Source organism: Miniopterus schreibersii (genome assembly GCF_964146895.1).
Source record: "Miniopterus schreibersii genome assembly, chromosome: 13".
Lineage (NCBI taxonomy): Eukaryota > Metazoa > Chordata > Mammalia > Chiroptera > Miniopteridae > Miniopterus > Miniopterus schreibersii.
Genome location: NC_138113.1, coordinates 42,031,123 through 42,056,862, shown reverse-complemented (window position 1 = coordinate 42,056,862; position 25,740 = coordinate 42,031,123). Strand labels below are relative to the sequence as shown.

Genomic DNA, 25,740 nt, shown 5'->3' with positions numbered 1-25,740 from the left:
CTGCCACCCAGAGATTGTCTAACTGATACTTTGAGGAAAATGGCCACAAACCAGTAGTACATACAAATCTTCTAGGGAGTTAAAATATATATTTATTTCAGTGCCCCACTTCAAGAACGAAGGACCTCCACCTCTGTCAGCCTCAGTCCTAGGAACTTCTCTGCTTGCCTTCACCTTGCTGATTCTCTGGTTCCCTGGAAAGGGTGGTTCCTGCTAATTTATGTTGAAGATGGAGACTCTGGGGTCAGCAACCCCACCTCCCATACACACTGCTTTGGATTCATCTCACTACCTCCTATGTGCATGTGGCCCCCCAACTCTTCAAGTTTTCAGATGTCGAGCCTGCACCTTCACAAGAAGAGGCCATGTACCCAGCCCATGCTTCTGTCCTTCCCTTCCTTCCTGCTGTTGGTATAGTGTCCTTCCCTTGAGATGGTCCCCTAACTCCTCATTTCTCTCATTAACTTAGTTCTCCCTACCCCAACTGTCTTATTATCTAGACAAAGTCTTTACCTGACTCTTCACGAAAAATTGTTTTCTTTTCCCTTTTAGTGCCCACACCCACTGCCTCCATTTCCTCATTATTTATTCTTTTAACCCACTGCAAGCTGGCTTTACTACACAGACCCTTTCTCAGCTTAGTATCCAGTGTCCATTATCCATGAATCTCTAACATGTTTTACTTTGGTGTTTTGTTTTGTTTTAAATATATCTTTATTGATTTCAGAGAGAAGAAGGGAGAGGGAAAGAGATAGAAACATCAGTGATGAGAGTCATTGATTGGCTGCCTCCTGCACACCCCCAATTGGGGACTGAACCCCACAGCCCGGGCATGTGCCCTGACCGGGAATTGAATGGAGATCTCCTGTATCCTAGGTAGATGCACAACTGCTGAGCCACACCCGGCCGGGCCATGTTTTACGTTGTTGACCACCAACTATTTCTTCAAATGTCCCTTCTTTTGGCTTCCATAATACTGTCTTACTCTACATTTTTGGACTTTCATAGTGACTGCTTATGTTTTTCCCTCCACTGACTTTTCTTCTTCCACTATAGACTGTGAGCGGTCTTCAGAGCTCAGACTTCAGCTTTCTCTCTCTCTACATCTGCTCAGGTTTCATCCTTCTCAATAGCTCCATCTATTACATTCACCCAGAAAACTCTCAGACCTCCATCCCTGGTTCAACACTTGTGCTCCAGCCCCACCATTCTAGCCTTCTGGCCAACTCCACCTGCCTTTGCTGCCGCCAACAGGCTGGAAGACAGGCTCCCCTCCCAAGCTCCTTACTCACTTCCTCCTATTACGATTTCCTTTGAAATATTTCATATACAGCCCTTCCCTTCCATTTCCACTGATAAAAGCCTAATCTAGGCCATCATCACTACCACCTACATTCATTCATTTGTTCATCCAGAAAAAAAAATTTTTTTTTTAAATATATCTTTATTGACTTCAGACAGAGGAAAGGAGAGGGGGAGAGAGAGGTAGAAACATCAATGATGAGAGAGTCATTGATCGAGCCCACAACCGGGGCATGTGCCCTGACCAGGAATCGAACCCTGATCGCCTGGATCCTAGGTCAATGCTCAACCGCTGAGCCACGCCTGGCCAGGCCATCCAGAAAAATTTTGATTGAACACCTACTCTGTACCTGCCACTGGAGATATAGATGTATACACACAACAGGGGAAAAGAAGTCCCTGCCACTGAGCTTACATTTTAGTGGGGGAGGCAGATGTAAAACAAGAAAAATATACAGTATAGTAAATAATAATAAATGCTAATAATAATAATAAAGCAAGGAAGGGGGAGGGAGAAGTAAAAAGGTGGGAAGCTGCGATTTATCTAGAATGATCACAAAAGGCCTTGTGGAGTAAAGGCGTGAAGAGAGAAAGGAATCATTTGGACATCTGGATGTTTCAAGTTGGGTACAGAGTGAGAGTCCATCCTGGTGTCTCTGTGGAACAAACAGTGAGGGGTCCAGTGTGGCTAGAGAAGTTGAGTGACTGTGAGAGACCATGCAAAACCTTGAAGACCTTGTAAGGACTTTGCCTTTTACTCTGACTTAAAAGGCAAGTTATAGGAAAGGTTATAAACCAAAAAAAACTAAGACACCCAATTTTTAAATTTTATTTTTAACAGTTTTCTTAAGGTAAACCTGCATACAATAAACTGCACCTATTTAAAGTGAACCATGTGATGTTTTGACATATGCATACAGCCAGGAAACCATCCCCACACTCAATAAACGTATCCATCAAATCAAAAAAAGTCCCTTGTATCCTTTGTTATTCACGTTTTACCAGAATTACTCTGAGCTGCTGTGTTGAGAATATGCTAAAGAGGGGCAGCTGTGGAAGCGAGGAAAGCAGGCTTAAAAAACCACAGCTCATCCACAGGGTAGACAAGGGCGTCTTGGACCAAGGAGGTAAGCGGTGGCTGTAGTGAGTAGCTGATTTAAAAATCACTACTCGCAGAACGTCTTGCGGCTTATCCACTCCAATTCACTCTGAACATAAATGAACAAAAATGTTTCTTTCATGGGGTAACCCTCTCTCTTCAGAAGAGTCCGCGAGCTCTCTACGGCCCACAGGCGGAAAGTCCCAGCTCCGTAAGGCCCTGCTTCTCCTACCGCTGCTCGCAGGCGCACACCTTGGCCCCCCTCCTGCTCCCCTGCAGCCGCTGCCCTCCTCTCGGCCTCCCCTTCTGTCTGTACCCCTCTTCTTACCCACCCCAACTCTAAATCGTGCCCACACCGTCCCTCTTCCTTCGGAAAGCCTTTCGAGGTCTCCACTGGGATCTCTCCCTTCTTTAATCTCCAGCTGCCCTTGGTGTGAATCCTCCCCAGGAAACTTACCCTTGGTTTTTTTACTCCTAGCGTAAGGACCTAGGGACAGTACAAGCTCCCCGGACCCCTGCGTCTCCCCAGGAGCGGCGCTGAGCTCAGGCGGCCGCGGGGCTCGCGGCCTCGGCGTCCTCCCCTCCTCCTTCGGCATCTGCTCTGCATTAGTCTGTCCCAGGCCTCCGCAGGCGCCGGTGATTGAATCATCGTCATTAACCAGGGCCTGCCCCCCCATCCCCGGCGGCGGCGGGGGGGGGGGGTGTTGTAAGATCACTACCAAGTCTCTAGGGGTCCCTCCTCCCCGTCACCCTCCCCGAGACTCCGCAAAGCGCCGAGAAAACTCCCGCTCTCGAGCGGGGAGAAGGCCCGCCATCCGGATGAAGCTCCGTACTGTCGAGACGTCGGCCGACTAGGGCGACTTCGCGGAGAGAGAGCCCCGGAGGGGCTTTAGCGGGGCCGATGTCACGGGAGCTGGACGACCCTTAGCGGTGGCGGGCGGAGACCGCCTGGCCTTTTGGGGTAGGGGGAGGCAGTCTTCGCAGGCTCCAAAAGTTAGTCCCGAGGCCCGGTAGGGTCTATTACGATTATTACGACGGGAGGTCAAAGAGACAGGACCCCTCCCCACTCCCCCCCGCACTCCCTAATTACGAATTGAGGAGGGGGAGGGGCTACTGGGGCTCAGGTGAGCACACGGGGGACAGAAGACGTGGGCGGGGCTTTACAGAGGGTCAGCGAATCCAGAAAGACCTAAGCCCTCGTTGCTGGGCGACAAGTCCCGCCCTGCAGGCGGCACCGGAAGTGGCAGGCCAGGATCAGCCTTTAAGATGGCGTCTCCTCAGGGGGGCCAGATTGCGATCGCGATGAGGCTTCGGAACCAGCTCCAGTCAGTGTACAAGATGGACCCGCTACGGAACGAGGTGCAGGGGCGGCAGGGTTACTGCTGTGGTCGGCTAGCGGTGCGAACTGGGGCCGACTAGAGGACAGGCCGTGACTGGCCGGGCGCCCAGTGCGCCTGCGCAGAGACAGGGGGCCCCAGTGCGCCTGCGTGCTTGAGGTGGAGTTGCCAAACTCTTGGCTAAGACGCCTGCGTATTGTGCAGCTCACGTCCCGTAGTCTCCCCGGGAGAGGAAGGTCGGGCCAATCCACGTGAAGGGAGCCCCCGCTGGGCGCGGAGCCCTCTGCTGGGCAGAGGGGTAGTGTCAGCCCCCGGGAGCTAATCCCTTGCTGACAGTGCGAGGTGCGGGGCTTGGCGGTGAGATCTGAAGAAAGAAGGGAGCCCCGGGCTGGGAAGGCGGAAGGGTTGGGTTTGGGGAGGGTGATCCGTGACGGCGGGTGTGCCCGCAGGAGGAGGTCCGAGTAAAGATCAAAGACTTGAATGAGCACATCGTCTGCTGCCTGTGTGCTGGCTACTTCGTGGATGCCACCACCATCACAGAGTGTCTCCATACTTGTGAGTTCCTTGGACCCTGGCTGGTTCTGCCAGGCCCTCGTTTCCGCCAAGCCGGCCGTCAGCCTCTGCACCGCCTGCCTCAACCACCCAGGTACCCCATCTGATTCCCAGAGGCCTGAGAGTCTGCTTTTCTCTTCCTGCAGTCTGCAAGAGTTGTATTGTGAAGTACCTCCAAACCAGCAAGTACTGCCCCATGTGCAACATCAAGATCCACGAGACACAGCCACTGCTCAACCTCAAATTGGACCGGGTCATGCAGGACATCGTGTACAAGCTAGTGCCTGGCTTGCAAGACAGTGAGTGACCAACCTGACTCTGAGGGGCTTCTAAGAGGGCTAATGCTGGGTAGCAGTTAGAGATGACAAGGGCTTTAGTGGGAATCATGTAGGTAAAGAGATTGACAGCCAGAGTGACGGCTAATACTTTGCTGTCCATACTCCACTCCCTTCTAGGTGAAGAGAAACGGATTCGAGAATTCTACCAGTCCCGAGGCTTGGACCGAGTCACCCAGCCCAGTGGGGAAGGTATGTCCCTTGGCAGCAGGAGGGTAAGGTAAAGCCCCCAGAGCATTCCTCCTGCCCAGTTTTGCTCTCTGGGGAAAAAGGAATATGGGACCTTTGCTACTCTCCTCACTACTCTCTCTTTCTCAGAGCCAGCCCTGAGCAACCTCGGCCTCCCCTTCAGTAGCTTCGACCATTCTAAAGCCCACTACTATCGCTATGATGAGCAGTTGAGCCTATGCCTGGAGCGGCTGAGGTAAGGGGCAGGTCCTGGGCCATCTGAAGTGACAGCGTCCATGACCCAGAACCAGGGAGGGGCTCAGGGAGAGGGTGTGCAGTAAGGGAGTGTCTGTTCCCTTGAGGAGAGTATATCATGGCTCTGGATGGGGATAAGGGGATGATAGGGCTCCCTAACCTGTGTCTGTTTTTCCCCAGTTCTGGCAAAGACAAGAATAAAAGTGTCTTGCAGGTGAGAGGGGCTGAGGGAGGGCCTCTCTAAGGAGACTCACCTCCCCAGGGCCCTTTTCTCACACACCTTGTCCTCTCCCTTCCCCTCCCCACCCTCAGAACAAATATGTTCGATGTTCTGTTAGAGCTGAGGTTCGCCATCTCCGGAGGGTTCTATGTCATCGCTTGATGCTAAATCCCCAGCATGTGAGTATTTCCACAGTGGGCTTTTGTGGGGAGGGGAGGAGGCTACAAAGGGAGGGAGAGAGTGGACCGGGTTAGTTTTTGACAGTTCGAGAGGAGAGCTCAAAACTGTGCCCCCACCTCTCTACTAGGTGCAGGTCCTTTTTGATAATGAAGTTCTCCCTGATCACATGACCATGAAGCAGATATGGCTCTCCCACTGGTTCGGCAAGGTGAGCCAGGTCCAAGGCAGCTCCAGGGCGGGGGTGGGCTGAGGGGGCCTTCTGCAGCGAGCTCTCCCACTGACTACTTCTCCCCCTTGTTCTCCCCATAGCCATCCCCTTTGCTTTTACAATACAGTGTGAAAGAGAAGAGGAGGTAGGGGCCAAGCCCCTCCCAACCCTCTTCCCCTTCCCCCTCCCCAGATATTTATGTGAAATTAATTGTGGCTTTATTTTTGGAAATAAAAACTTTTAAAAGGCACCTCTCTTCTTCCTTCTTGCCCTACCACACACTCATACTTTGTCCTGTGTCCTGCTTCCCTCAGAAATCCTCTGAGTGTCATCAAGAAGGATGTCCCTCAGTGAATGACCAAAGGAGAGGGGTAGAGGACCCTACACATGTAAAACTCAGAAGGTGAGCTAAGTGAAGTCAGGCCACCCACACCAGCTTTTTGGTGAAGGGAAGTTTTTCTGAAGGGGAGCTCTCACTGTCCTTGAATGTTGCAACGTGTGACCTAGGCCTGAGTGGAGGTGTCCCAATTCAAGAGTATTGAGACTAGGGCTTGAGTTGGACAGTGGTCACTGCAGGACGAAAGAAGAGTGATATTTTAAAGAAAAGTCCAAAGATTTGCATTATCGGAGGGGTGTTAAAAAAAATTGGGGGGCATGGAACACAGATAATCAGAGTTGGAGACCTAGCTGTCTATATAAAATTAAGCAGACCTTCAGTTCCCTGGGCTAGGTGAAGCCAGGTTGTAGAGAGAGTAGTTGAGGAGGAGAGGGAGCTGGTGCCCAGGAGAGCAGAGGCAGCTCCAAAGAACAAGAGGGAAGCAGCGCCCTGGCCTGTGTTGCTCAATGGTTAGTGTTGGCCTGCATACTGAAGGGTCTCGGGTTTGATTTCTGGTCAAAGACATGTACCTAGGTTACAGGTTCACTCCCAGCCCGTGTTGGGGCAATTGAAGCTTATACAGGAGGCTGTCTCTCTCTGTCTGTCTCCCTCCCACTCCCTGCCCCTCCCACTCTCTGAAAAGCAATGGAAAAAATAGCCTCTGGAGAGGATTAACAACAACAAAAAAAGAGGGAAGCAGCAAGGCTAGCACTCCACTGAGTAATTCAGCAAACATTCTTTGTCTGTATGAGCCTGGCCCTGAGCGCTGGGTTCTGGAAATAAACCTAGCCAGTGCCCCTGTTCTGCGGGCCTCTAACTGGGATAGCCAGAAACTTGCCCAACTGGGACAGTAACAGAGGGAGGCAAACAGGCTGGTACAAGCGGGGTTGAGCAGGCAGCATAAATGTTGCCAGAACCCACTTTTAAAACCTAAATCAAGGTCCTGGGCAGGTAGTTCAGTTGGTGGGAGCGTCATTCCGATATGCCAAGGTTGTGGGTTTGATCCCGGGTCTGATACAAGAGTCAACCAATGAATGCATAAATACGTGGAAAAACAAATGTATGTTTCTCTCTCTAAAATCAATAAACAAAACCTAAATCACCTGCTGGCTGAGGTCTGACTCAATGAATTTAAGGGGGTCCTTGTGCATAGCAGGTGAGGGCTTGGGGGTTATAGTGAAGGCAGCCCCTCCTGTGTGCTGGGCAGGCAACAGAGACCAGGATGGAGACACCAAAAAGCCACTGGCCTGGATATACCATACAATCTCCAAGATTCTGAAAACTTCCCATGTTTCAGGCCTCATGCCTTGGAATGCCTCCACCAACACCCGCCCCCCCCCCATTCAACTTCCCTTGAAGGCCTATGTGTCACCTTCTCCAGGAAACCCCCCTCAGCCAGAATCAAGGCTTTTCCACAGCCTTTGGACCTATCTATACCAGCACATATATCAAGATTTTGGATTAATTCTGTCCATCCCAGGTTCTTCACTCTCTTCTGGAATTTAAGCTCTGGGGACTTGGGCCCATGAGAGCACTCTACACTCAGGCTGTTCTCAAGGCAGTTTGTGTGTGAAAGGGCAGTTCTGAGGAGTGACTCCAGAGGGAGAGGTGTGGGCTAGGAGGAAAGTGAGCAGAGACACCCCTGTGGACTTTTTGTGGCCCTAGCATCTACAGGAATTGGGAAATAGTCTGGTTGGGGCTTGGCTTGGGTCAAGAATGCCCAGCTAGCCCAGCAGACATGGCTGAGTGATTGAGCATCAACCTATGATCCAGGAGATCATCCTTTGATTCCTGATTCCTGGTTCAGTTCCCGTTAGGGGACTTACCTGGGCAAGATCCCCAGCAGGGGGTGCGCAGGAGGCAGGGAATCAATGACTCATCATTAATGTTTCTATCTCTCTCCCTCTCCCTTCCTCTCTCTGAAATCAATAAAAATATATTTTAAAAAAAGAATGCCCAGCTAAAAGATGAGTCTGCTCGAGGGCCCCCAGGCCTGAAGATCAAACCTGGGGGTGAGGCCTTTGATGACACATGGCTTGTGGCCAAGGAGCAACCCAGGGCACTGAGGCCCGGATCTGGGGTGGAGCAGCTGCCCCTCCTCACCCCCAGCTCAACGGAGCCTTATTTTTGTCTGTCAGCGGCCGCGGTGGCAGCAGCTGCGGTGCACTTCCCCAGGTTGCTGATGCAGGCCAGCTGCAGGCTCGGTGTGTCTCCCTCATCTATGGGCTCCTTACGCCCCTCCCTGGCCTGCTCCTTGCAGACCCTATCCCCTGGGATCACTCGGTTCTCCATCTGCGCCAGGGCGAGAGGATCAAGCCCACAGTTCTCTTGGGCTCCGTGAAGCAGCAGGCGCGCGCCAGCCCTCCGCCGGGCGCCGCGGACCGCGCAGCGCTTCCAGGTGCAGGCCTCGGTGCTCACCCGCAGGGCCTCGCCCGCCCCTGCCTCTGCTGTCGTTTCTCACTAGCTGCTTCGGCCTGCGAGAGGGGGCGCTGAGATTTGCTCCAGCCTTTGGCCCAGAGGGGGACCGCCCCTCTCAGCCAGGCCGGCCTCTCCCGGGACTGGGGGGAGGCGAGATGGGGGGGAGAATGTACAGACAAGGGACTTCCCTGGGACGGTGGTCTCAGGGCGTAACTGGGCGCCGTCCGCGTGTTCCGCTGGAGGCGGTTACGCAGAGCTCCGTGCCAACCAGTGTGAAGGACCGGAAAGAGCTCACAAATCCGAGGCCCTAGAAATAACGAAACTAAAACTTCATTATCTAAATCGGTTCACTCTGCAGTAATGTTTTCTGAAAGAGTAAATCCCAGAGGGTGCGAGATGGATGGATGCTCTGACCCAAGCTCCTCTGCTTGGAGTTTCTTCCCTAAACTCCCACTTACATCTCATGCTGGCTAAAGGATTGGGTGGGGGGTGGGGGGATGACAAACACATCTGGGAGACTGTCCTCCTCTGCACCGCCCCAGGGGGGTTATTCTGCCGAGCCTTCAATACCCCGTTCAAATAATTAAGAGGAATGCCTGGGGTGGGAAATCCGAAGACTAAAATTGGTTCATTGAGCAGATTTCTGCACCAAGAAGAGGGGTCAATCTGGGGTGGGCCCAGGTAGAGGAACTGGCCAGATGAGAGGGTGAGTAGGGCAGGGTGGGTGAGGGGTGTGTCAGGGAATGAGAGAAAAGATGGAGAGATGAGGAAATGGAAATCTGAAAGTGGGCGATGAGGGGAGGTGTGAGAAAGCGGACATTAAGAGGGAATTGAGGCACCTTACCAAGGGAGTGAAAATCAGAATGTGGAGATCTCTATGAGGGGAGGGAGCCAAGGACCCCAAGTGTCTGAAAAGAACAATGAGGGGAATCTGAGGGAGACTTAAGGGATTGCTTGAAAATGCTGGGAGAGGAAAACTATCGGAGAGGTTGGGGGTGGGCAGTGGTGAATGATTATGTCTGTAGATTGCTCTGGGAAGGACCCAAGGCAGGGAGGGTTGGACCATGGTGGGGGGAGAAAGAGGCACACATCAGGGAGCACTGGAGCCTGTCAGGTTCCCAAACTAGGGTGAGGGAAGCCTATGAGACAACTGAGTGCCCCCCAAGCCCAGAACGCAGGTTTAATCTCTTAATCTTCCTCATTAATCACTCACGCTCCTTCTACCCCCTCCGAGGATCTGGTTTCTCCCCAGCTCAGGTTCCAGAGGCTTTGCTGGGAAAAGTTCCCTCCTGTGGCCCCACAATCATCTGGACAAGTCACTGGCCTCTGGGAAGACCTTAGTTGGGCTCTGCTGTCAGCAGCCTCCTCCCATTACTTGTCTTCCCTCTCCTCCCCCAAGCTCACATCTGGGGATCACCTAACCCCATTGTCCAACCCAATTATCTGAGCCAGGCTGCAGGGCAGAGAAGGTAGGCAGGAGAGATGGAAAGGAAGGAAGTTAAGAGCCCTTCAGGAGAGCCCCACACTCCCCACACAATTACACACTAGTAACTGAGTGAAAGAGATTACAAACACTACATAGATGATGCATGAGTGAAAGTTGTAGTGTCTGGTGACAGGCCTGGTACAGGAGCTAGCCAGTTCCTGCACCCTCCTAGGCCCTCTTTTTTTTTTTTTTTTTTTTAAATATATCTTTATTGATTTCAGAGAGAGGAAAGGAGAGGGGGAGAGAAAGAAACATCAATGATGAGAGTTGTCATGGATCAGCTGCCTCCTGCATGCCCCAGATTGGGAACAGAGAGCCCAAAACCCAGGCATGTGCCCTGACCAGGAATCAAACCGTGATCTCATGAATCCTAGGTCAACGCTCAATCGCTGAGCCATGCCAGCCGGGCCCTCTTTAATGTCAGATTAAGTGAAACCACCAGGATGGTTCAGAGGTCTAAGGCCTCCAGCTAGGAGGATATCTAACTGCCCTCCTCTGCCTCCCCCCCACCCCCCATTAATAACCAATTCATAAAGTCCTGAGGCATCTTGGCTTTCTGCTGTGGCTGGCTGTGTTCTCTAACCCATTGGGCTGTGTTGCTCAGGCAGCCACAAAGGCACTATGTGAGTGACTGTGTGTATGGGGCATGGGGGTGGTCATTGGAGGGAGCCTTTACCAAGAAGACCTTGTTGGGTGGGGCAGGTCAGTGCCTCAACATGAGGTTCTCTAACCCCCATGATCAAAGTGTTTTCCTGTCCTTGCGAAGCAATCTTTGGCCCAGGTGCCTCAGATCTTCCAAGCTCTGTTTGGGGCACCCCAACTACAGGCTCCACATGCCCCAGGGAATAGACAGGTGGGCCCAAAAGACCACTGCACAAATGGTGGGAGGTGCAGAGGTTCACAGAGAAGGTGACAGAATGGACAGTCCAGGAGGGACCGGCCCACTTCTTCATGGCACTGTTAGAAAAAAAACTAGAAGAAACCCATAACAGAGAGTTCCTTCAGAGTGTGAGTTCCTCAGGAGTGGTGAGTCTTCTCTGTCTCTGGGCTGTGAATCCACTAAGTATTTGGGGTGTGATATTTGAACAAAAGCCTTGCCTTGTTGGGCCTCCCCTGGTGGAGCAGTGATGTCCCAGAACTGCCTTATTCCTACAAAGGAGGGCTGTGGAGGTGCTCACCTTGGTGTGAGACCCCGACTAGATTAGCTGTGGGAGAGACAAGAAGAAAGAATCACACACGGGACGCAGATAAAATAGGAATGAGTATCCCAGGCCTTAGAGTTTGTCCCTGGCTTGGCAGAGGTTTGCTGTCCCAGAATCTGGCTGGGTGTATGAAGTCCACCATTCAAGTCACTCTTCTATAGGGCAGTGACCAGTGACCCCTCCCACTACTCCTGCTTGGTGGTTTCTCGGCCTCCCCAGGCTGGGGAACTCCTACTGGGACTACAGGAACTTAATAAGGAGACAAAGACATAGACTGATGGACTGATGTGACCAGAAGGCCCTCTGTGGAGGCTAGTCTTCACTAGCAGAGACCTCTCCTGAGCAGTAAACGCTAGCCCTGGGTTTGCTGTGTCTTCTCTCCTGAGGGCCAGGTCTCCTGTGCTTCTCCATGTGTTTTCACCTCCTCAGGGCCTCTGAGCCCAGCTGGGACAGCCTTGGGTCCAGCCGCAGAGCCGCTGGAGTCCACTCACCTGCTCGGGCTTGCGCAGCGCATCCCCACTGCTCCCCGCTGCAGTCGCTCTGCCGGGCCAGCTCCTTCCGAGTCTTGAGTCCCCCAAGGCCCGGTGCCTCGCTAATAACTTCCAGCCGCCAGGACGTCTTTAAGAGCTTTCAGCAGGGGTGGGGCGGAGAACAGAAGGGGCCAGGTCAGGAGACTGAGGTCCTTCCTAGGTGGGATGGGGATCTTGGCGCGGTCAACTCTGATCTCCTTGGAATTTTACAAATCCCGGGCCGCTGCGACCAGGGAAAGCAATTTTATTGCCAACAAGTTTATGAGCCGGAGCGGCGGCTAGGCGGGGAGTCTGTGGCACACAGCATCTGGGGGCTGCCCGGGAAGGGTCCAGCCAGAGTGAGCGCGGGGCCGCGCCCCGCAGCCGGGTCGGGCGGGCCGTGCCGCGGGCTTCCCCGCGCGTCCCCACGGCCTGTAGAAACACCGCTGCCGGGACACCTACCAGCTCCAGACCCACGGCGGCCCGGGGTGAGGGAGTGGGGGTGCAGGAGGAGGGGCACACGGGGCTCGGGCCCAGCGCGGAGGGCGGGTCCGAGGCGGGGGGCCCGGATCGGGAGCCCCGCGCTGGGGTCCAGGCAGCTGCGGAGCCGCGCACAGCGGGCGGCAGGACCGCCACAGCCCGGCCGGCCATGAGCTCGGGACCCGAGCCCCGGACGGCCCCGACACCCTTCAGCATCGCAGACATCCTAGGCCCGGGCATGGCCCCCCGAGGACCCCCTGCGTCGCAGCTTCCAGAGGCGAGCCCAGGCCCCACGTCGCCGCTGTGCGCGCTGGAGGAGCTGACCAGTACCGCTTTCCACGGACTCGATGGGCACGCTCTGCAGCCCGCTGGAGGTACAGCGCCGGCCAGGTCGCGCACCCTGACTTGGCCTTCTCCCCACCTCTCCCCTCCGTGCCCCACCTTTGCCCGCCCTGCCCGCCACCCTAGTCTGCCCGCTGCCCTCAGCCCACGTGCGGGGACTTGCATCTCCCGCCCTCGCCTCCCCTCCGGGAGGCCGCGGGGCCCGAGGGGCAGGGCCGGGCGGTCCAGAGCGGAGCCACCGCGGGTCCTTTCGCTGTAGGCGGGGCAATCGCGACCGAAAGGCCGGAGCGAAGGAGACAAAAGGCCTGAGCCCGAGGCTGTAAATGAGTGAACTAGGGCGAGGGGGGCGTAGAAAGTGCTGGCAGCCAGGCTCGGGCCTCTCCGGGTGAACAGGCTCCGATTTAAGTCCCTCTCTTCCCGAGAGGGCGCAGGAGCTGAGGAACCTCGGAGCGGCCAGGGCCTCGGGGCTCCGAGCTCCGCCTCTCCTTGCCGTCTGTACCCCACTACCTCCCTTTTGTGCTCGAGGGCGGGGGCATGTCACTAAAAAAAAGAGTAAGCTGAGAGTGCCAGGCACAACCCTCAAGTCTACAGCAGAGCCTGACCCGGATCCTGCCACACTCACCACGCCGGGTCAGCTGCCCCGACTCCGACCACGGTTGGCCCCCAGCTCCGGTGCCGGCCCCGACCTGCAAGCCGGCTCAGTCGAGGCCTCCAAAGGCCTCAGAGGCCCCCCGCCAGGCAGCCGGACCCTGCCCCGTGCCTGCTCTGGCCTACCCCCCCCCCCCTCGCACGATGCCCTCAGCCTGCTGCCCCCAGTGGCTGGTTCCACTTTGTTCCCCCCCCTCCCCCCGCCCTGACCCTCGCGCAGTTAGCTAAGGAACCTCGGTCTCGCTCCCGTCCCTTCGCCCCCACCCTGGCCGGACCCCATCCCCGGATTGGCCTAAGCCCGATTCCCGCAGGCTGGAGACTGACCCCCGCACCCCATCCCCGCAGGCCGCGTGGCCCCGGGCGCTCCGGGCCCCGGACCGTCGGGCCGCAGACGGAGAAAGTCGCGCACGGCGTTCACGGCGCAGCAGGTGCTGGAGCTGGAGCGGCGCTTCGTGTTCCAGAAGTACCTGGCGCCCGCGGAGCGCGACGGGCTGGCGGCGAGGCTCGGCCTGGCCAACTCGCAGGTGCTCACGTGGTTCCAGAACCGGCGCGCCAAGCTCAAGCGCGACGTGGCGGAGATGCGCGCGGACGTGGCCTCGCTGCGCGCACTGTGCCCCGACGGCCAGGGCCGCCTCGCGCTGCCCCACGGCGCCCGCGGTCTCCGCGGAGGCCTGGGCCCCGCGCGGCCTGACTCGGGGCCCCACCTGTCAGACGAGGAGATTCAGGTGGACGACTGAAGGCAAAGCCGCCGCCCTGGCTCCGGGGCCCTGGACTTCTCGTCCCCTCGCCTCCGCGCTCCGCGCCCTGTCCGGGTTGCGGGTGGAGGGCGGGGGTCGACCCCGGCCTCGCCGGCTCACAGTGCAGACGCCCGCCTTTCCTCGCTGTTGAGAATAAAGTGGAGACCCCGCCGCACCGCGCCTCAATCCCGCGCCCCGGGCGGTCACAGCAAAATACGCTGGTTATTTCGGGTGTCCCTTGCTCGGCACTGTGCGGAGCGGTTTTCTTTAACCCTCATAGCAACCCTGCAAGGTAGGTGATATAATTATGGCCATTTTACAAAGAAAGGGCCCCTAGGTCAGGATTTGGACCAAGGCACCCAGCCAGCTTTCAGAGCCCGGAGACTCGGGGCTGAGCGGACCCGGGTGGAGCTCGGGAGCCTGGGGAGGGCCGCCTCTGCGAGCTGCCTGGGTGGCAGGACTCCGCTCCTTTCATCCCCTGCAGCCTCCGAGCCTTTGCTCTGAACCTCAAGCCCAGCCCCAGATTGACAACTTCGTGCCGGGTTCCCCTTTTCCCCACCCTGAGGTCATTTGTTAAAGGAGTCCCGACCCCTCTCCGCCGCCCCCCCCCCCCCGCCAAAAGAACGCTAAGCTGAGTCACAAAGTGCTGCATGCCGGGAGAGGGGGGACACCCCTACTTCCGGGACCTTCACCCCACAATTGGGCAGAACATGTTCCCACTAGAACTGTGGCAGAGGCGCGGGCCGGAGGGTGGGACGGCCCGGCCCCGCCCGCGGAGGCGGAGCTGGGAGCAGCCGCCTGGTGGAGCCGAGACCCCCAGCCCACCTCCGCCCGCAGGCATTTCTCAGATTCATCTGTTCCACTGGTGACTAATCGCCCTCCGGCAGGGTGATGGGGAGAGAAGAGGGGCACTCAGTCGCTGCAGACCCTCCCCTGTGCCCGGCCTTCCCGGCCGGTTAGCAGACGACTGCGCTTAGGTGTCTTCCCCGCTTCCCCTCGCTCTCAGTTCCTCCACCCTCCTCAGACCTTCCCATGCATCTGCCCGGGCTCCACAACCCCACTCTCAAGAGTTCAGGGGGGCTCAGCCAGGGCCTCAGTTGCAAGTGGAGGTCCCAGGAGAGGGTATTTCAGGGACGGTGAACAAGGCTGGAAGGCAGAAGGGAACCTGGCATTTTCAGACGATGGCTACCGCTTCCTGAGCAGTTCCAGGTGCCTTGCATGGATTAATCTTCACAATAACCCCATGAGATAATGAGGCTTTAAGTTCATTTTGAGGATTAGGAGACTGAATCACGGAAGCCTAAGGAAACTTGGTCGTGTCATGAAGCTTCTAAGTGGTGGGGCTGGGACTCGCCTGCTAGTCTGACTCAGGAGTTCATGCTTTTGGCCACTTTAGGTTCTGTCCCTGTACCTGTGACTGGGCCTAACTGAAAGAGGTTACAGAAGGAGGAGCGGTGAAGCGCTGAGGGTGGAGATGTAGGCATTGTACTGTATGGTCCTTGGAGGTTTTATTTATTTATTTTAAAGTATATTTTAAAATATATATATTTTATTGATTTCATAGAGAGGAAGGAAGAGGGAGAGGAAGATAGAAAAATCAATGATAAGAGAGTGAGTCGCTGATCGCCTGCTTCCTACAGGCCCCCTGTTGGGGATCGAGCTGAAAATCAACTGGGATATCCTGGATCATAGGTCAATGTTCACCTGCCCAGGCACAGGGGCCAGGCATGCCCTGGGAGGTTTTAGAGGAGAGGCATGAGAGTAATGCTTAGGGCAGCCAATGTGCAGGGTGGGCCAGAGTCTGAGGAAGTACTGTATTTCTGGCTACTGCAAAAGGTAAGAGCAGAGAGAATTCAGGCCCATACTTGGAGGGGGGTGGGGGGGGGAAGAGGGTGGTTCTCAGAAAAGAGGAATCGGTGCCTGGCTGCTTTGGCTCAGTGGTTAGAGCAGTGTCCTGTGAACTGAAGGGTCCCAGGTTTGATCCCAGCCAAGGGCACATAACTCCATTGTAGGCTGGACCCCTGGCCCCTGTTGGGGCAGGTGCAGGAGGCAACTAATTGATGTTTTTCTCTCTGCCCCCCACCCCTTCCAGTCTCTCTGAAAAGCAATAGAAAAAATATCCTCAGGTGAGGATTGAACAACAAAAAAATTTAAAAAAAGAGGCCTGGCCAGTCGTGGCTCAACAGCTGAGCATCAACCTAGGATCCAGGAGATCACTGTTCGATTCCTGGTCAGGGCACATGCCCAGGTTGCAGGCTCCATCCCCAGTCAGGGGCATGCAGGAAGTAGCCAATCAATGACTCTCTCATCATTGATGTTTCTCTCTCTCTCTCTCTCCCCCCTCCCTTCCTCTCTCTGAAATCAATAAAGACATATTTTAAAAAAGAAAAGAGGAATCAGTGTGATTCCCCCAGTGACCAAAAATTGCATGAGTCAGTGACAACCTTGCAAACCTGGGCAACTGGAAGAAAAATAGCATCATGGACAGAAATAATGACACCTAGGGTAGAGCTAAAAATCTGTCAGCCATTATATACAAAAAGTATTCTTTGTACCTGTGTTGCCCCTTCAACACACATACACAACACACACACCTCCTCTGGTTCTTGTTTAGGGCCCCTTGCTTATTCCCTTCACCCCCTTCTAAAGGCCTCTCAGAATCTTCAGATTTGGGTGATCAACTCATTCCTGTTTACCCAGGACTTTGCCTCCCAGTTTTAGCACTAATTTTCCCTCAGTCCCAGGAGAATCAGGATGGTTTATCACCCTGCTTTCCAGCCCTGGGGACTCAGAATTCAGGCAGCTGGGTCACAACCCTACCAGTTAGCAGTATGAGTATGGGGACAAAGTGCCAGTCCTGTGGCTCTTGGAGAAGATTCAAGTCCAGGACAGGGAGGGAACATTTCTTTGAGAGGCTGGAAGAGCAAGGAGCTAGCTCAGCCTGAAAGCAAAGACACTGCACAGTAATGGTAGGCAGCCATTCTTTGAGGCCAGGAGCCTTAGTGGAGTCCCCAAAACAGAGAATTCCCCCCAGAACAAGCCCAGATGGACAGGCTTCTGGTGGAGTCACTAATATAATCACCCCTTAAACCAACAACCAGCTCTCCCTAACCCCACTCCCCAACCAGGCATAAGCAAAGAAATTCCAGGGCAAATAATTCTACTTAGGAAGGTAGGGGCCAAATTAATTGGTTCTAAGCCATCACCCTCCTCCACTTGAAGCTTCCTAAATTCTAGCCCAGCACTGTCACCTCTTGTAATCAAGCCCTGAACAAACAAAACTCAAACCTGTCCTATCAAAATGGCCTCTGGATGGGTACATCAGGATCACCAGGAGGACTACTGAAACACAAACTGCTGGGCCCCTGCCTTGCAGATTCTGATTTAGAAGGTCTCAGGTGGGGCCTGAGAACTTGCATTTATAACAAGTTCCCAGTGACACTCATGCCACAGGTCCAGGGACCACACTTTGAGAACTACCATCCCAAGAACTCTGTATTTTGTGAAATAGGCAGAAATTCATTCATACTCCTCTCTTCCCGCCATGAGAAACATGAATATGTATGACAGTTGCAGATAAAAATTAGTTTATTTAACAGTCACTATGTACCAGGCACTTGGTAGGTATCTTCTTTCTTTTTCAGTCCTCGCAACAGCCCTGTGAGGTAGGGATTGCACCCATTTTACAGATGAGGGAAATGAGGCACAGATTATCCTGTTGAATGGTTCCTCTTGGAAGTGCATTCTGAGAGGCCTAAAAGTCCCCTGCAGATCCATTTAAATGAGCTGAGAGTCCCAGGCAAGGCTAGGGAGGAACCAGCCAGGGGCAGCTGCTAGGACCTCAGAGAAACCAAAGAGAACTCATGATTCTTACACAGAAAGTAGAGAATTATAGACATCTCTGTGGGCAGTGACCCTTGGTGGAAAAACTGAATAAATGCACACAGGGAAAGACTAGTTACAATGCCCAGTGATGAAGTGGAGAAAAAACATGGCCAAGGTAGCAGCATCCTGGGTGCCTGTTGAGGCCCCATCAGCAGAAGAGCCAGCAGTGGGGAAGTGGGGAAATGTTATGGGCTCTGCCAGCTCCAGGTAGGAGCTGGAAAGGGAATTACGACATGCAAACCCTTGGCGAATCATCTAGCAGTAAGAGGAGGTGAGCATGAGACCACTGGGCAAAGGATAGGTCAGAATGTGCACAAAAATCTGTACAGGAAACAAGGCACGAGGAGCTGGGGCTAGAGGAAACAAGGCGAGAACTGGGATTAGGAAGAGGTGAGCATCCATCAAGGTGAAGGGCGGGACTCAGCCTTACTCATCACTATGACCCCATTCTCGAGCACAGAGCTCTGGCTAGTGAATGAGTTCCCCAGGGCCAAGAGCAGAAATTGCCCCAAAGGCCCCTGCTGGGTCTATTATAGTCTTAAAACCTGAACTTTTGTACTTGTAAGTTTCCCTTCTTGAGCCTTGGTGGACTTTATTTTTTATTTCCCCCAGAAGCCATCTGCTTGAGAAGAAAGGCTGTTTTAGTGGACCTGGGGCTCCTTTCTCTCATCAGAATGTTTCTGTGGCAAGAGGAATGACTACCAGGGGTGTCTCTAACTATGGTTTTGAAGTACAAGGTCTCAAAATATGCAGGGAACAGCCACCACACAGTGTCTCTCATTCCCATGGGACACACACATTGCCTATCCTATGAGGGACAGGTGTTCCCTCATCTGGTCTGAGGTAGATGATGGGGCCCAGGTCCCAGGATTCCCCAGCCCTTTGAGGGGTTCTGGAGATGGAGAGGTCTTCTACTCTGAGTCTGGGGGTGGGGCCAGTTGGAGAAGCTTGGGTGATGAGGCGGAAAATTCAAGGGTGGATTCAGAAGGCCAGGGGCTCTTGGAGCAGTGCTTCGAGGGTGACTGAGGGAGAGGAGGCCTGAGGCTGCTGGCTCAGTGTGGGGAAATGGCGGAGGGAACCCAGGTGGCGGAGGGAACCCAGTTGGCGGAGGTGGTGCAGGGTATCCTCCTCGCTGATCCTGCTGAGAAGGGAAAGGGAGAGGCACCTGATATACTCCTTTCGAGCAGCACAGCCCCTGCCCCTCATCCCGCCCATTCCTGCCCCCCTGTCCCACTGAGGCAGAAGGTAGCACTGCCTGGTGTTTCAATCACAGCCAATTCTTCCTGCTGTCCCCTCAGCAAGAGTGAGCCTGGTTCCCTTACCATAGTGAGCTGCAGAAGACAAGAGTGGAGCTCCCGAGCTGCATCAGGCTGGGACCCCCCTCTTAGAGTCTCCCGGAACACAGCAGCTGCCTCCTCAAAGCGCTTTGGTCCCAGAGTGATCAGAAAGAGGAAAGTTTAGGTATTGGGGGAAGGGGAGGAGTCAAGGATATTAAAAATGCCCCCTTTCTCAAACTGGCCCAGCTCCTAGTATCACTGACGTGACACTGTGGTACATTGAGCTTACCTAGAAAGTGTCAATGTAGACCCAATCCCCGCCCCATCCCACCCAAATTCCTCCTCTGCTTCCAATGTGGGACCCATTACCTGCAGTCCCATCAAGGCCTTGCCCAGGCGGAAGAGGCCTCGAGGCCAGCCGGGTTGCAGGGTAAGGGCCACCTGTGCATCAGCCAGGGCGCATACTGGCTGACCTAGCCGCTCATGGCAGAAAGAGCGATTTCCAAATAACCTGATGAAGACAAAGTGGTCAAAAGTCCAGGTCTCAACACCTTGCCAGCTTGCTCTGATCTCCCAGCACAATGGCCAAGCCCCCACCTACCGGTGGTCCCGGGGGTTGAGCTTCAAGGCCTGGGTGAAGAGGCCCACGGCCTCATGGTAGAAACCATTTTGGGCAAAGCCAGTACCCAACTCTGGTGAGGAGAGAGGGTGGGAAGGTTCAGATGGGGCTACTTGCAATGGGGCTACCCCAGGGAGGGTGGGGTGAGGAGGGAGAAGGAATCTTACTTGCCAGCTCCTGGCTCTTCTGTAAGGCAGCTGCCAGCAGTCCTGGAGATGCCTAGGGATGGAAAGGGGAGAAAAGTCAAGCAGGACTTGGGCCTCAGCCTTCCCAAAGTCTTCTCTTTTGTTCACCCAATTAACATTACAATTAGCATCAACCAATTCATGTAATTCCCATGACAGCTCTGCAAGATGCTATCAGCCTTACCTTCCTGCAGAGGAAACTAGCCAGGGTCAGGGTGTCAATGACAGAGCTTGACCCCAGGTCTCTTAAACCTGGGGCCAGAGAACTCCTTCTACTGGCCACTGCCCTCAACCCTTAGGTCATGTGAATTCCCAGAAACCTCTGGCACCACTTCCACTGGTTCCAGCTGAGGTTCTTCTGTCCACCTTACCTCTGCCTTAGGACTCTGCCTGGGACTCTCTTCTCTTGGAGAGTTCCCTTCCTCCTGGCCCACCTTCTTCTGAGGGCTTAGGCTCTTGACTTGGGGCTCCTGGCTCAGTTCCTTCTCTCTGAGGGCACTAGGGGGCCAATCCCCAACCTTGCGCAAAGCCAGAGACACGAAAGTGCTAGATAGATCCAGTGCTTCCTGTGAACAGAAAGGAAAAGGTATGGAGGGAGTAGGGATGAAGTATGTACTGGGGTAGGAGGAAGTAGTGGTAGGCAGAGACCAAGAGAGGAAGAAAGGGGGCTCTCACCTCTTCCTCACCACACTGTCCCTGAGCTGGGTTCCCAGGGCTGGATGGGGGGCTCCCATTCCCATCTGGGGAGGCCTCAACCTGGAGGGAAGGTAAATAGGTACAGAGCTGGGATCGCCTGGAGCCACATACCTTCTGATTCCCCACCTTCCCGGCACTTGGTGCTCTTGGTACCTGCCTGCAGACACTCACCTTGGGCACCCCACTATCCTGCTCCCTGCGCTCCTGTCGCTTTCGGTCCTTTTGACGCTGTAATAATAATGATGATGATGTATTTTCAGCACTATACTTAAATACACACACACATACAATTTGCATCTTGAGGCCAATTCTTCATGTGTAGAATATATGCTATAGGTCATGTACGTACTGGCTAAGAGTTTTGCATACACGATCTCATTTAATCCTCGGAACTCTCTGAGATAGATGTTGTTACCCTCAGTTTACAGGTGAAAAAGCAGACGAGCAGAAAGAGTGGGAGATGTCTCACAGTAAGCAGGAGGCAGATTCCAACCCACGCAGTATAGTGTGGCCCCGGAAACTGCTGCACCGTGTGGCCTCCAGGAGACCCTCTGGTCCCTGTACCCCTTGGGCCCCCTGGCAAGAGGATCCACTGTAGGCCACATTGAGTCCTCTCCTGTTTCCACAAAGCTTCCCTCTTTCCCTCCCCCAAATCCCTCTGAGCTCCCACTCCTGCCCTCTCTACCTTCTTCTTGAGTCGCTTCTTCTCTGCTTTCTGTTTTGTGCGTTCCTCCTCAGCCACCAGTTCTTCAGCCAGTCGGTTGGCTTCCTGGAGGAGGAGGGGCAGGTGACAGGGAAAGAGAGAAAAAGCAAAAGAGAGGCAAGCAGTATGGATCTTGAAAGGTCCAGATTAGGGGAGAATATAGGTAAGGGAATATGGGGGTTGGAAGGAGCCTGGGGGAAGGTGAAGCCCCTTGCAGATGGTCTTACCTCCTCACTCAGCAGCAGCTTCTGGGGCATGGCCACCTGCAGCAGGCTGTCTGAGCTGCTGGAGAAGGATGCTGAGGCAGAGGGTCTTTGAGGGCAGGGCTTAGACCCTTGGGGAGGGTACAGGAAGGACTTTTGGAGACCGCAGTAGGTGCCCAGTCCCTCAGCCCCCTTGCCCCTGTCACTCTGTCTAGTTGTTTCCCCCTCATCACAGAAATGGTCCAGGAGGTAGTCTGTCAGGAGACCGAAAGAGAAAGGAAAGAAAGTAGAATATGAGAGAGGAGCATCTGAGGGCCAGCCCTCCCCAGGGTACCAGCCTTGATCCCTGGGCCCAGCCCCTTCACTCCCCACCATGGTGCCACAGCTGCAGTCGCCCGCTGCTCCCATCCACATGGATCCGGTGCAGGCCTTGGGGCTCACTCTCCACCAGCCTTCGAAGAAAATCCACTATGTCCTGGGAGGGGGATGGAAGGGTAGGCTGGTGTTGGGGGAGAGCTCTGGGAGAGAGCAAGGGGCTTGGCTGGGTTGACCACTCCACCATGGCAACCACAAAGCAGCCACCCAGCCTGGAGAACCTTACTTCCTAACCTCTCCTGCTCAGCATTTCAAAACACACTGGTTTCAGCCTTCATGGTCTATCACCTTACCTCACTATTCTCCTGCCTTCCCAAAGGTTGAGTGTGGCTTTCAGCCTAGCCTTCTCAACCATCCAGTATCTTCTCCCAACTTGCCACTAGTTCAGCCTCTAAAATGAAGTCCTAAAATGGAGTTCTCTTACCTGCTCTTCCAGTTATGCCCCATCCTATCCTTGAATATGAACAGCCCCCATATAATATACCTGGAGCTACCTCGCGTTTAACTGAAGGCAGCAATTCCTGGCTGGCCTCTCCTCTGCACTTCATCTCTCACCAAAACCAAGCTCTCAACAATTACTCCCTTACTCAGAAACTTCCAGTAATCCCCTACTGCCAGGGCCACACACTGGCATCTAGCTCCTCAGCCTGGGATTTGTAACCTTGTAAAAAGTTCCCTGGCTGCCGGCGGGCATGGCACAGCGGTTGAGCATTGACCTATGATCCAGAAGACAGCAGTTCCATTCCCAGTCATGCTGGGTTGTAGGCTCAATCCCCAGCAGGGGGCGTGCAGGAGGCAGCCAATCAATGACTCTCATAGTTGATGTTTCTCTCGCTCTCCCTCTCCCTTCCTCTCTCTGAAATCAATAAAATACATTAAAAAAAAAAAAAAAAAAAAGGCTCTGCCACCAGGCTGCTTCCAGCCCAGGGGTTTTTCCCCAGTGTCCTCAAATCCCTTATGGCTCTGAGCTTCTTTCTTACCACATCTTGTCTCAACTTCAAGCTCCAGTTCAAGTTCTATCTTCCCTCAAAAACTTGCCAGACCCTTTCATCCCCAATGATCTCTGCCCTCTCTCAACCAAGCTGTAGACTGTGTTATACAATCTAGAGCCTGACTACTCACTACTTTCTATTGGTCTCTTGATTAGTGAGGCACCATGGAACTGGAAAGAGCACTATGCTAGAGCAGAGCTGCTTGCACCCTAGTTCTGGCTCAGCCACTGCCCGGTTGTTTGATTTGGGACAAGTTGTTTAATTTCTCTGGACCTCAACTTCCCCATTCACAAAATGAGGCCCATACATCCTGTGATTCTGATGAGAATCGCTTTCTCAGTGTAAGCTAAGATAGACAAGAATCACCACGTCCCTATGTGGCTGATCAGGCCTAAACAGAGCAGACCGTGACTAGGTGGTGGCCTGCTGACTGAGAAATTGAGAAGCCACATGAAACTCCAGACTGCTAAAATAATGGTAGGCAGTACTTCAGATCACACAGTCAACCTCTAAACAATTTTAGATCCAAGGCTCCCCTCAGGAGACAGTCTTGACTAGCATCTTCATTTACATCGCTGGGCACTTTCATAAAGTCTTATTCTCAAATTCAGTTTCCTGGTGGGTTCATTTCAATTTCCAAAACTGGAATTTAGGCATAAATAATGCATGCTCCAAGCCCGTGTTCCCCCCCTCCCCCAAAGGTATCTTTATTGATTTCAGAGAGAGGAAAGGAGAAGGGGAGAGAGAAATAGAAACATCAATGATGAGAGAGTCATTGATCGGCCACCTCCTGCACACCCCCAACTGGGGATTGAGCCCGCAACCCGGGCATGTGCCCTGACCGGGAATCGAACCCCGATCGCCTGGATCCTAGGTCAACACTCAATCGCTGAGTCACACCCAGCCGGGCTCCGGGACCATTTTAGGCAGCCTCCCCAGGATGTGCCTGCCTTTCAAATATATATCTTTCCCTATATCTTCAGCCTCTCTCTCTTCCTCCTCGGCCCAACCATCTTAAAAAAAAAAAAAAAAAAAAAGAATTCTTTGACCTTCCACCTCTCCCCCAAACACATTCTGTGCTACTGCCTTAATTCACTACCTGGCCACACATGACTTGGCCCCCCAATACCTTCATGAATCATCTCCTACCCTCTTGTCACCCTCCTCCAGCTACAGTGATCTTCTCTTAAGTTCCTACAACACTAAGTGCACTGAGAAGCTTCACTTCTAACATCTCGGGGCATCTGTCCGTGTTTCCTCTGCCTAGAATGCTCTTTCCCCAGTGAATGGCTCAATCTTTCGTCCCCTTGTCTGCTTAAACCTTCTCTGGCCATTCCTTTTAAAACAAGAAACCTCTCAACTCCACTCAGTGCCCCCAATCCTCCTCCTTGCTTTATTTTTCTTTGCACTTCTTGTAGCTGACATACTACATTGTTTATTTTTTGATTGGCTGCTCCCACTGGATACTTCTAATCCATTTAATAAAGGGATTTTTGTCTGTTTGATAGACTGTCTTCCCAGACTAAAAAAGTGTCTGTTTTAGGTGTGTCCTGGGTGCTCAGTAAGAGGAGGCTATTCCAACAGAGATGCAGCCAGGAGCTGTATCTGAAGAACTCTGTGTGACCCAGTGAGTTAGAACTTGGTCCTGTCGAGTGAAACACTCAAATAAAATACTGCCCAGGACATTTAGGGGTGGAACGTTTAGTTACGAGGCCGTTACAACTGTTCAGGCCAGAGAGAATGAGTTATTGAACTAAGGCAGAGGCAGCAGGCGCAGGAAGGGAAATGATGGGTTCGATTTAAGAGACGTTTCCGAAGTAGATTTTAGTGGCTGACTACATGTACAGGAAAGGGTAAAGGAGAGGGAGGACTATATAGGATGACTTTCCGATTTCTGGGTTAGGCAACTGGATGGGAGTTGGTGTTGTAAACCAAAACTAAGATTACAGCAAAAGCAACCAATTTGCAAAGATGATGAACTTGTGAGTTTGAGGTTTTTGGAAATAACGAGGAAGGGGCTGGAAGCGCAGCTTTTCAGTATTCCCAAATCCGATCCTGCCTCTCCTCAAAACCCTATCACCTCCCCGAGGACACCCAAACCCTGTGCTGGGCAAGGCCTTCCCACTCACCTGCTGCCTTCTCCCCACCTTATCTCCTACAGTTCCCACCGAACCCTCCACCCAGGTTTCATTTCAGTGAAGTTCTTTTAACTTTTCCTCGTCCTGGTGTCTTTGCTCACACTGCTCCCTCTGGTCGCGTCTCCCCGCAGGGAGCTCCTCCTCGCGCCGCAGTGCCCGACCCAGCGACCCCAGTCGGCCCCGCCCTGCGCCCTCCCAGCCTCCGCTCGGGCTGCGCGCTCCGGGCTCCGCCGCCTCCCCCGGCGCTCGCCTCGCGCCCGAGGGCAGGGCCCGGGGCGGCGCCTCTCCAGAGCCGCCGGGGCCCCGTCGGCGGAGCAGGTTGGGAAGAGGCGTGACAGACATAAACAGGGCGAGGGGGAGCGAGGAGTCCCTTTTACCTCTTCTCCGTAGTCCTCGGGACCGAATTCCTGGCAGAGTCTGGGGACAGCAGCGACCCCCAGCGGGCAGCCCGGCCGCAGAGGACAGTCTACGCCAAAGGAGAGCCGCGGCGCGTCAGGGGGAGGGACTGGCCGGAGCCCTCAGCCCCCGCGAGAAGCTCAAACCCCTCCGGAAAACGGGCAGACCCGAGGGGCGCTGCCCCCCTCCCGGATCCCCTCCCGGGGTCACACCTGCTCACCTAGCTTGATCCGCCCCGCAGTCTTCGGAACCGGCGCCATCTCGCGTCCGCAGGAACCCGAAAGCGAAAGACAGACGCTTATCTGCTGTGGGCCCAAGGGGGGGGCGGGGTGTGGGGGGGCGGCGGGGGGGTGAGAGGGCAAAGCCGGCAGTCATCTTTGTTAGGGGCGGAAGCCTCCGACTACGGAGCGCGAGAGA

The 25,740-nt window shown here is 54.2% G+C and overlaps 3 protein-coding genes and 1 long non-coding RNA gene across 11 annotated transcripts; 2 read left to right on the top strand and 2 right to left on the bottom strand.

Annotated features, from left to right (window-relative positions):
* Positions 1 to 2,117: 2,117 nt before the first annotated feature.
* On the bottom strand, positions 2,118 to 3,502 carry LOC308566180. The gene is made up of 2 exons (XR_014000135.1): positions 2,859 to 3,502; positions 2,118 to 2,510 (listed from the first exon to the last, which is right to left on the bottom strand). It is a non-coding gene; the product is annotated as an uncharacterized lncRNA (long non-coding RNA).
* Positions 3,503 to 3,615: 113 nt separating this feature from the next.
* Positions 3,616 to 7,130, top strand: PCGF1 (polycomb group ring finger 1). Of its 4 annotated transcripts, none has more exons than XM_081156472.1 (9): positions 3,616 to 3,760; positions 4,188 to 4,293; positions 4,437 to 4,589; positions 4,746 to 4,817; positions 4,944 to 5,049; positions 5,229 to 5,262; positions 5,361 to 5,447; positions 5,576 to 5,656; positions 5,758 to 7,130. In XM_081156472.1, exons 1-9 carry the CDS (start codon positions 3,668 to 3,670, stop codon positions 5,803 to 5,805), a joined length of 780 nt encoding a protein of 259 aa, XP_081012598.1. In that variant the 5' UTR covers positions 3,616 to 3,667; the 3' UTR covers positions 5,806 to 7,130. The 4 variants fall into 4 exon arrangements, with proteins under 4 accessions (XP_081012598.1, XP_081012601.1, XP_081012600.1 ...); XM_081156474.1 differs by lacking the exon at positions 3,616 to 3,760 and adding an exon at positions 3,895 to 4,080; XM_081156473.1 differs by lacking the exon at positions 3,616 to 3,760 and adding an exon at positions 3,895 to 4,095.
* A 5,094-nt stretch (positions 7,131 to 12,224) lies between these two features.
* Positions 12,225 to 13,940, top strand: LBX2 (ladybird homeobox 2). Its single transcript, XM_081156486.1, has 2 exons — positions 12,225 to 12,501; positions 13,463 to 13,940. The coding sequence occupies exons 1-2, from the start codon at positions 12,297 to 12,299 to the stop codon at positions 13,852 to 13,854; spliced, it is 597 nt and encodes a 198-aa protein (XP_081012612.1). The 5' UTR covers positions 12,225 to 12,296; the 3' UTR covers positions 13,855 to 13,940.
* Positions 13,941 to 17,419: 3,479 nt separating this feature from the next.
* Positions 17,420 to 25,626, bottom strand: TTC31 (tetratricopeptide repeat domain 31). Of its 5 annotated transcripts, none has more exons than XM_081156039.1 (13): positions 25,544 to 25,625; positions 25,305 to 25,393; positions 21,795 to 21,897; positions 21,447 to 21,676; positions 21,202 to 21,285; positions 20,688 to 20,744; positions 20,496 to 20,576; positions 20,192 to 20,386; positions 19,803 to 19,854; positions 19,618 to 19,708; positions 19,386 to 19,527; positions 19,062 to 19,163; positions 17,420 to 18,880 (listed from the first exon to the last, which is right to left on the bottom strand). In XM_081156039.1, exons 1-13 carry the CDS (start codon positions 25,581 to 25,583, stop codon positions 18,569 to 18,571), a joined length of 1,578 nt encoding a protein of 525 aa, XP_081012165.1. In that variant the 5' UTR covers positions 25,584 to 25,625; the 3' UTR covers positions 17,420 to 18,568. The 5 variants fall into 5 exon arrangements, with proteins under 5 accessions (XP_081012165.1, XP_081012168.1, XP_081012167.1 ...); XM_081156040.1 differs by having other exon boundaries at positions 17,427 to 18,877; XM_081156042.1 differs by lacking the exon at positions 21,795 to 21,897 and having other exon boundaries at positions 25,544 to 25,626.
* Between the last annotated feature and the right edge of the window lie 114 nt (positions 25,627 to 25,740).